The sequence below is a fragment of the Panthera onca genome, chromosome F1, assembly GCF_046562875.1.
Source record: "Panthera onca isolate mPanOnc1 chromosome F1, mPanOnc1 haplotype 2, whole genome shotgun sequence".
Classification (NCBI taxonomy): domain Eukaryota; kingdom Metazoa; phylum Chordata; class Mammalia; order Carnivora; family Felidae; genus Panthera; species Panthera onca.
Window position 1 is genome coordinate 68492755 of NC_138355.1, and position 10124 is coordinate 68502878.

The window sequence follows — 10124 nt, forward strand, 5'->3', positions numbered from 1 at the left end:
AAAATCAATAAAAGGTTAAATATATACTATAGTATTCAAACATATTTCGCTTTGTAACTAAACACATTTTTAAAATTTATTTATTTATTTTGAGAGAGAGATAGCGTGCCCTAGCAGGGGAGGGGCAGAGAGAGAGAGGGAGAGGAGAATCCCAGGCCGACTCTGCATTGTCAACCCAGGGCCCAATGCGGGGCTCAAACTCACAAGCCCCCGGTATCGTGACCTGAGCAAAAACCAAGAGTCGGAGGCTTAACTAACTGAGCCCCCCAGGAGTCCCACTTTCATTTCACATTTTGAAAATCGTTGTTCTTCATTTAAAGAATATTGGTAGCCTACTTTTGTCTTGACACAGGAAATGGAAGTAACTACCTCTGCCATAGGAATTTCCTTTTTTTCCCCTTAAATGTAAAAATGGGTTCTGAGGCACATACGGCATCTCAGTGGTAAGCAAAGATGTCACTACTAATACATGGGCGACAGTTTTATTGTGATAGAGATTAAGAATACTTTCTACGTCTTCGAACGTACTGAGTTCACGCTGAGTTTATGTGAATCCCCCGTAACCTATACGATTTCCTTCGCTGCAATGATGCAACTAGCCAATTTGGAACTATCAGCTGAGACAAAGAACTGGGAGGGAGTCATCGCCCTTGCCTCCACGTGGAACACCCCTCTGTACAGGCACCGGACAACTGGTTGGAGGCATTGGGTACCAGCAGCAGTGGAAGTCCCGAAGCTGTTCCAAGCAACCCCGTGGGCCACAGACAGTTAGCCAATGGGGGGGCGTGAACTGGAGAGGGCAACTGGCTCGGTGCCACTTGGTAAGCAATGCTGAACAACGGTTTGTGAGCATGGGTGAGGCATACTTTCAATTAGTGCCATGCAGACAAGCCGACCAGGGTCACTGCTGTGAGTGGGCATGCAAGTGGGTGCCATTTTGTAGTCATCCCTGTTGAGGCCACACACCACCTGTGCTTACCAGTTCATCTCCCTTTACCCAATAGCTGCTCTTCATTCATTCTGAACTCTCCGACGACTTTCAGTCCCGGTGGAGTGGCCTGTGAGGCCCCTTTATGATCTGACCCCAACTCACAGGCCTCACCTCCTGCCATGTTCCCCTATTTATTCCATCGTAGCCAGCCATGTGGGAGTTTCCAGAACACAGCCAGTACAACCCTGCTTTCGTCTCGTTCCTTTGCTTGGAATGCACGCGCTCCTCCCAGACACTGCGTGGCATGGTTCTTGTTCCTGTTTTAGGTCTTCTCCCCAAAGCCACCTTCTCAGAGCGGCCCATTCAGTCCACCATCTTTGCAAAGTAGCCCATTTTCCTCTTTGATTTCCTTCCCCAAATCAGTCTGGGATCCTACTAGATGTTGCTGTCTCCCATGAAGTATTTTTATTTGCTTACTGTCTGCCTCCCAGCCCTCCACTATCATGTATGTTCTATGTGTAAGTTGCTGCCTCACTGTTCAGGAACAATGATGAAGCAAAGAGAAGAAAGTTTAGATCTTAAGAACCAACAAACGACGGGCCCATTTACAGAAGAAAGTGAGAGAGGGGGAGGAGTCAACAAAGAAAAGATCATAAACTAATTTTAATTCCTTAGGGGCAAAGTCCAAGTCCCCAAAATCTATAGGCCCCTCCTGTGGGTAACCCGAAGAAGCCTTCAACATGGCCTCTCCCCCCGAACGCAGGCTCCAAAGCAGGTTGTGCACAAATATCTTTCTTCCCCTGCAGGGGATATTCTTGGAGACTGGATCTCTGTCCCACTTTACCTCACTCCACCTAATCAAGTGGTGCACATGCTGACCTTTCTCCATGCATTAGGTGAAAGATGGAAGATGGGCATCCTTCCAGTCATGGTTGGCCAAAGGCATATGACTCCTGAGCTCCGCCAGGCCTGGCCCAGCATGTACCGATCCCTCCCGTCCTACTGAAGCTCCAACAATCGCTACCACTTCTGGAGAAGTCAGTAACAACCCAGAGTAGTGCCTTCATTTCTTTTTTCAAAAGATCACCTAGTGTTTCTACTGCATTTGTGTGCATAACAGAATACAGTAAGCTCTGGGTTTGTACCAACAGCAAAGCAGATTTCCTTCCTGGTTTCATAGCTCACGGGATGGAAAGTGTTATCCTGAACTGTTGAAAACACCACCCTGGCCCTTTATAGAAATAAGCTTATGTTCCAGGATTTCAGCCAGAATGACATGGTTAACAGTACTAGGTGACAATTCTCGTCTGGGGTGATTTAGTGGCACACTTTGGTCTTGGATACTAACCAGATCCTCACCCTGTAGCTTAAATTCTATTAAACTACCCAGCCCAAAGGTCTACACCACAGGGATGACACAGAGCTTTTCTGACAACCTCCTGAACCAATCCTTAAAACTTCCCTAATTCCTGGCATTTCTGGCCACGTGGTCATACACCCTCAGGGCTCTCTTTGAACCCACTTATGCCAATTTGGGGGAAGAGGATGCATGTGTATAGGTGGCCCAGATCCGTCTTCTTTGGGGGTATATCTTGTGCCTCACCCAAATATACACTCACTTCTCAACTATAGTATCTTGTGACAAGTAGAGCGAGGACATGTTAGGGTATCATGTTCAGGAACCCAGAGTTTCCTGAAAATTGCTGTGTTCCACAATCATCCTACCCTAAGAGATTCCCTCAGCTTCACTACAATTCAGCAGCAGAGAAACCCAGAGCAAACCTTTGTGGTTAACGGGGGTCTTTGCCTACAGTATAAAGGACTCTGACCAGATTTACTGATATCTCCTCCCTCCTTCCTTCCTTTCTATCGGCATTTTAGGGTCTAGCCACTCTTTTTTCTTTTTTTTTTTTTTTTTTTTTTTTTTTTAAATTTTTTTTCAACGTTTTTTATTTATTTTTGGGACAGAGAGGGACAGAGCATGAATGGGGGAGGGGCAGAGAGAGAGGGAGACACAGAATCGGAAACAGGCTCCAGGCTCCGAGCCATCAGCCCAGAGCCTGACGCGGGGCTCGAACTCACGGACCGTGAGATCGTGACCTGGCTGAAGTCGGACGCTTAACCGACTGCGCCACCCAGGCGCCCCAAGCCACTCTTATAAAGACAATAACCTGAAAGAAAGAGAGAGCTTCCAGTGACCATATTGCCACAATATGTAATATATCTTACCACGATATCAATTTGCACAATATCAATGATCAGTCTGCATCCTTCAGCGACACCAGCACAATGGAAACATGTCAGTTCCTGAAAACCTATGGCCGAAATAGGGAACTGGCTTCTCTAAGATGTTTCCTGGAAAGCCAAAGTTTATACCATTTGTTCACTCAACAAAAATAATTTTAGTCACCCACTATATGTCTAGCTACAATCTAGGCATTGTGACACACATGTGATCAAGACAGATAATACACATGATGTCACAGTGCTCACATTTTAGATGGAAAGGACACTAAGACCTAAAAGCAAATGAGAGAATTGCAGCCAACTCCAGTATTCAAAACAAATAAAGAACGTTCAACTAGAATGTGATGGAGATAAAGTGGCCACCTTGACCACACTGACCGCAGAAGTCCTCTCCACGAAGGCAATGCTTGAGCTCAGAGCCAACAGCTGTCCCAAAATCATCCATAGGAGATCACGGTGAATGAAGAATGATCCGGGTGGAGGAAAGAGTAACTATAACGGCCTTGGGCTGAGAAAAAGCTCGGCTCAAGGGAAGGACAGAAAGAAGAAATGTGTCACGGAGGCACAACACACAGTTGGGTGAAGATTGGGTGAGCAGCCAGGCAAGTTAGCCCAAGGCATCGTAGGAGTTCAAGAACTATTGTGACCACAAAATTAAAGTAGTGGAGAGTAGTCCTCCCAGATAGGAAACATCGGAAATACAGTAAGACCTTGGTTTGAGAGCATAATATGTTCCAGAAACATGCTTGCAATCCAAAGCACTTGTATATCGAAGTGAATTTCAAGAACCAATGGCTCAGTTGTAATCATGTGACATTGTGGCGTCCTGTACTATTCATATTGCAAGACATCACTCTTTTATCAAGTTAAACTTTATCAGAAATGTTTGCTCACCTTGTGGAACAAGTCACTAGCAATCCAAGGTTTTACTGTATATTTATTTGCACCGTGCACTTGAGCTAGAAACTGACAAGTCCTTACATGAGCCTCTTCGTTTCAATAGAGGCTACCGCCTATGGCCTTCTGCCATGTGAGGGAACCTTGAAGTTCATCACAGAGGGCTCCAAACAGCCCTGTAAAATTCTGCCTTCCTCCCCAGACACTTGGTGTATAAGCCGTCTGAGCACGCGATGCAGAAGGTGATGGCCTGACCCTGAGACCTTGTTCATGGGTAAGAGTACAGCCTGGGCACAGGGTCACAGAACCCTGTCTCTTAACTTGAAAATGCCCCCATATAAAGAGAGACACGTGTCCACTAAGAAATCTGCACAATCTGCTCAATTACCTACGGGAAGGTGTCGGCCGGACATCTGCATGAACTCAGTGCCTGAACAGCTTCCCGCATCCCAACGGGCTCGGCCACAGGGGTCTCAAAGTAAGTAGATAATTTTAAAATCCATATTTTAAAAAGTGAGGGGAAAACTGTAAATAACAATGACAATAATTATAAGCCAAACTAATAAAGAAAACTAAACACGTAGTGTCTGATCACTCTCTTCCTTCTCTACCTTAGCTCTGCCCGTCCTCGGTCCCCATGTCCTCTTACTGACCGACCACTCAAAGTGGGAATTTCTTCCCTGGGTACATACAACACGAAGACACACGTAGTCACAACACAGTCTCCGAGAAATGGGAACCGCAGGCCAGCCCCGCCCTCATTCTGACGAGAGACATCTCTTGTGTTATTATTTTCTTGAAAAATCTCTGAAGACGCACAGACACCCCAATCACTGTGAAGTCTGGAGCCTTCGCCTGCCTCCCTCAGCTTTGGTGAGAGACACAGGGAGACAGAAGGAGTTTTAATAAGAACATGGCCAGGCGATGCAGTGATGTCAAAGGGGAATAGATTAAGAAAGCATCATTCAACTTGACAATGGATTCATTTCAATCAACATTTACTGACAAACATCTTGCTCTAAACCAACTACATAATTTGTGGGGCCAGTACAAAATGAAAATACAGTCTCTCCAAGTTTTACTAAGGATTTCAAGACTGCAACACCCACGGAAAACGGGCCCTGAATTTTGGTCACAGGTACCAGTACAAACACCTGTATCCTGCTTTCAAGCAACTGAGAAAAAAAAAAAAAAAAAAAAAAAACAGAAAAGCAAAAGCCTCAGTAATCACTTTTCAGAGCAGGAAGAGATGAACGTATTTGGGTCCATCTTTGCAATCCTGGAAGATCTTTCAATTGGGCAATCTAGGGAAACTTCCATGAGAAAGAAGCTTCTGAATTAGAGTTTGAAGAATCCAAAGCAATGAAGACACGGCCAATGCAGAAAAAGATATTGCTGGCAGACGGGAAAAAGCAAAACATAAAATAAAATAAAGATTTCTGAAGGGGTCAAGATGCCCGCCACGATAAGCCTTTTTTTAATCAAAATTATGCTTTCTTTATAGGTATGAAGCATGCATAAGAAGCAGCAGAAACGGGTTTTCTGTGGGAGGGAAAGCTAACGTCGCCAGAGTGGGTTTAGGCTTGCTTTCAGTTTCTTGAAAAGTCTGTTCTTGATCCAGGATTCCCGGGGCACGTGGAGCTGGCGTCCAGAAGTTCCGGGTCCCCGGGCGCTGGCCACTGCAGCGGAGTCAGGACTGGGTGCACGGGGAGCCACGGCTTTCCCATTTGAGCTGTAGGACAGGAAGAGGGTATTGATCCCGATGAAGGGAAATCCGAGAGAAAGAGGGGAGGATGGGGGCAAGAAGAATGGGTTGACAAGAAGGGGACGAGACAGCAGGAGAAGAAGAGGTTCACCTGAGCTTTTTAAGCCGGGAGCACAGGACCAGCAGCAGGAGCAGGGTGACCAGCACGGCGAGACACATCAGCGTCAACGGGGACCATTCTCCACCTCGTTGGGGGTAAAACAAGGACGTCAGTCGCAGGCCTCGGGGTTCTCTATGCAGCGGCCACCGTGGATGCCACTCATTCCACGGGGCCGCGGGGGCGTGGTCCTTCCTGAAACTTCCCTCTGCATTTTCTGGAGCTCTCAACTCAGCTCCTCCTACGTCTGTGCCCCCATCGTCCTGCCACATCTCTTCCCCCAAATCGCCAGGTCCTTCTTTGTCTCTTGAGCGCCTCAAATTCTCTACTTCCATTTTGCTTGGAATTTAACAGCAGCCTTTCTCTGCCCGGTTTGGATCCATCCTCCTGCTTCTGTTCTCTTGTGTGTGGCATCCCCACCTGTCTCCCAAGCACCTCACTCAGCGGCCCCAGGACCCGGGGACGACTGTCACTTCCCAGCCAGGTCCCGGCTCCTTCTCACCCCAGTGGATGATTATGTCCTGGCCTCCTAGGCTGCTGTGTCTCACTCGGCAAGACAGGCCAGCCGCCTGCCCAGCCGCCACGTCCAGGGTCACCCGAAGATACCACGTGTCGTCAGCGTGGGGCAGGACGTCGCCTCGCCGGGTGCCCCGTTGCTCCTGGTCACCCCGCATCCACATGACCCACACAGGCTTCGGGTGGAAGCCGGACACATGGCACACAAGGAGCAGACGGCCAGGACCGGGACTGGGGCCACTGGACAGCCAGGCCTCGGGCTTCACTAGAGAGAAGATAAGGAGACGTGGATCTTAGGGGGCACCTGGGACCCAGCTGAGCGACTCAGTGGTCATAGCAGGTGGATTGATCACTTCCTTCTCTCGTCTGGGAAACAACCTGAAACCCACATAGCCCACTCTCTAGCCTCTTGTCATACATTTCAAAGGGACGGTAAAGAGTGCAAAGTCCCATAGGAAGCTCTAAGCCCTGGGGATGCTCACCTTGTCGTCCCAGCTCGGACTTCCCTGCTTCAAGGATTCCTGCCAGAAACCGGGGGCAGGTGTGGCTGAGAAGGCTCAGCACGATCTCCTTAATATCTCGGTAGCGGTTGAGCACGGCACAGACCTTCTGAGCCCGACTCCCTGCTCCTGGAGATGGCTGCCAGGAGTTTCCTTGGAAACTCAGGAAGTCTGAGCCTTGATAGGCCCCGTTGAAGAAGCTTCCCGAGGGCTTCCCGGCGTGCCATGTACAGCCAGCTAACACCTGGAGCTCGAAGGGGTCTGGGGGTGGACAAGGAGGACAGAGTCTATGTGGAAAGCGTCCCAGGGAGGAAGCGTAAGCCGTCTAGAAGTAAAGGGATTCAAGGGAAGGGGAATCTGCTGGGGAATCACACGGCACACCGGAGTTGGGTCGGGGAAGGGAGGGCAGTTGTGGGAAGAAAACGCGAAGGTGAGAAGGTCTTGAGGAATGACGAACGTGCAGGTGCCTGATGGGAAGGTGCTGGAAGTTGGGGGCTGGGCTGGGAGGCCTCACTTGGAAGGGGTTAGATACACCCGGGCCTGGTGGACTCTCAGGCCAGAGAGAAAAGAGGGCAGAGTTCTGGCTGGGAAAGTCTTCTGAGGTGGGGGGGTGGGGGGAGGGGGGTGGGGATGGGAGGGCTGTAGGGCAGAAGATCACAAGGAGACAACCATCCAAGGAACCAGAACGCGAAGGTGTGTGCGGTGGTGGGACGGGCTGTGTCCTTGCAAGGCGTCAGGTGCATACGGTGGGGGGGCACAGAAGGGAGAGCATGATCCCCCCCCACCCCTGGGGGGAGGGGGCAGGGATAGGGAACAAGTCTGGAAGGTCGGAGGAGGTCAGAGCCCCTCTGCGAGGGGGCCGGAGCCTTGAGGCAAATCCCAGCTGGGAACCCCGAACTCACATTCAAACTGGAACTCGTGTGCAAAGGCCTGAACCTCAATGGTGAACCCGTGGAAGTAGAGCCGGAACAGGCTCTGGAGGTTGTTCAGCTCCTGGGTGCTGAAGTTCCCCCGCGACCAGGGCCACAGGAAGCGGATGGTGCCCAAGGCCGTGTCCCAGCCGTGCGTCTGCACGTCGCCCAGCCAGCCCGAGCCCTGCGAGTGTGCCCAGCTGTGGTTGGCAAACGAGGAGGCCTGGAGTACGTGGAAGGACAGCGGCTCCTCTGCGGCCGGACCAGGGGGACGCGGGGCCTGGGATGCTGGGGATGGGGATGGGGATGGGGGGGGAGGGACGGAGACCGTTGCACGGATGGCACGCACTCCCTTACCCCAGCCGCTCTCGGGCCAGCCAGCCCTCCCCAAAACCAGAAGGAGAGAGCGAGGTGGGGCAAGAGAAGGTGTCAGGAGCCAGCCTGGCGCGCGGACGCCCAGGGTATCTTGCGGGAGCACAGGCCCCACCCGCAAGGCCCCCCAGAAGGTCACCCTGCAGCCCCTGGCCCCTGGGGTCTTCCCAGGGCCCTTCCTACCCCCAGTGCCTGCTGCATGGTGGAGAAGAAGTCCCTGGAAAGTCAGGAGCAGCGGGAGCAGCATTGCGGCGCGGCAGGAGAAGGATGCCTCAGCAGGACCCGGATGGCACTGCCCTCCAGGCCCTCCCGCCTTCATCTGACTTCCCCTGCCGCCCGCACAGGCAACCCTCACCCTCTGCCCACTTCCCTGTCAGAGAAACCCTCCCGCCTCCTCACTGTGGGCCCACGGGGCTCTCATTTCCCCTCCCTCTCTGCCACTCTCTGGCTTCCAGATTTTTCTCCCCGAGTTCCCCACCCCTGGGCACAGCCACCGTCACAGGACTCCAGGCTGCAGCCTGTGGTCCCGCTGGAGAACGTAGACCTTTCTGGCCTTGCAGAAACCCAGTCCACACTTGGGCTCTCTGTGTCCCCCCTCCCCGCCCACCCCCGTGGAGAGAGGGCATGGCAGGTGATCTGAGCGGCTGTGGCCTTCAGCCCTTTGTCCTGCCACTGCAGCTTCTCCCTCTTCATGACCCCCGACCCCCATCTTCTATTAACCCCGGTTTCCCCTCTCCAGTCTGCTCTCGCCCCTCTTGCTGCCCTGCCCGCTCTCCCTTTCTGTCTCCACCTTCCGCTCTTCTCATGCCACTGTCAGAAGACACAGGGCACCTCGGGTGCAGCTGTGTACCCGAGTACACATGGTGGTGTACCACCACCATGAAGAGGGGCATCAGTGCCAATGCAGGCGACCCAATAACCTAAGAGAAGTCCCTCGTGCTCGGCTTCCGCCATCAGACCATCGGTGGCTGTTGGCGGGGGTCTGAGGGTGGGCTTGCCCTGGCACTGGGGAGTGAGTGGGTCTGGAGGGAACACACAGGGGCCTTGGAGCCCTCCCACACTCCAGATTAGTCTACAGGTCTGTGGCAAGCCTCACTCTGGGTGTGAAGGGCTCTCAGCTCATGGCCTGGGTGCACTGGTGATCCCTGGGAGGAGTCTGACGAGAGCAGGGAAGGAACGCTAGGGGCCTGGCGTGTTACTGGGAGAATTGACTACTGTGTGCGGTCTCTATTTTTGTTGCTTGCATTGATGCTTGCTGGGGCAGCCTGGAGGCAGTTGGAATTCTGTTCCTTTGTTTGGTTTTCCTATATTCGCCAACTGACTTTGTGTCAGAGCCCAGCTGGGGCCAAGAAATGTGCCAGGCACAAAGATGTTGGAGATAGAAGTCCTTTGGAGGAAACAAAACAAACCCAACCTAAAAGCTCTACTTTTCTTGTAGAGATGACCAGAGAATAGTCGCCAGTTATTGGAAAAGGCCCCCCCCACACACCCCCCTTTCATCCTGGTATTATTTCTGAATTCTAAGGGTGAAGAAAAATCTGGCAAAGTTTCAGACAAAATGCTCGCTACTTTCATAGAAGAATCGTCCTGGCTTTAGATACGTCACACGCAAGGCCACGGGGAAATACTTCAGAACTCTGAGGTAATAAGGTCACCCAAAAGTTTTTTTTACTCAGGTAAATTACCATTCTCTGACAAGGCCAAAATTAACCCATATTTGAACACTCAAAAACACAAAAAATATGCCACATACTCCTTTCATAAAACCAGTTGTCTGAGTAAAACCAAAATCAACCTGAATGGAAAACCCAAAAAATCATGCAAGACATACCAGTGTCAAAGTGTGTTAAAAATATATACTGAACTTTAAATAATTGCTTAAAACGTA

At 51.0% G+C, this 10124-nt stretch overlaps 1 protein-coding gene across 1 annotated transcript; it reads right to left on the reverse strand.

Annotated features, from left to right (window-relative positions):
* Nucleotides 1-4718: 4718 nt before the first annotated feature.
* On the reverse strand, nt 4719-8591 carry LOC132686702 (T-cell surface glycoprotein CD1e, membrane-associated). Its single transcript, XM_060644581.3, has 6 exons — nt 8420-8591; nt 7856-8152; nt 6936-7214; nt 6440-6718; nt 5932-6025; nt 4719-5807 (listed from the first exon to the last, which is right to left on the reverse strand). Exons 1-6 carry the CDS (start codon nt 8553-8555, stop codon nt 5633-5635), a joined length of 1260 nt encoding a protein of 419 aa, XP_060500564.2. The 5' UTR covers nt 8556-8591; the 3' UTR covers nt 4719-5632.
* Between the last annotated feature and the right edge of the window lie 1533 nt (nt 8592-10124).

Bases quoted from the DNA above. Each gene is read 5' to 3' on its own strand.
- LOC132686702 (XM_060644581.3), bottom strand. From the start codon at position 8,555: ATGAAGGCGGGAGGGCCTGGAGGGCAGTGCCATCCGGGTCCTGCTGAG. The intron at 8,153-8,419 runs GTAGGAAGGGCC...CCCCATCCCCAG, and splicing joins CCATGCAGCAGGCACTGGGG to CATCCCAGGCCCCGCGTCCC. The intron at 6,719-6,935 runs GTGAGCATCCCC...TCTTCTCTCTAG, and splicing joins GTCCGAGCTGGGACGACAAG to TGAAGCCCGAGGCCTGGCTG.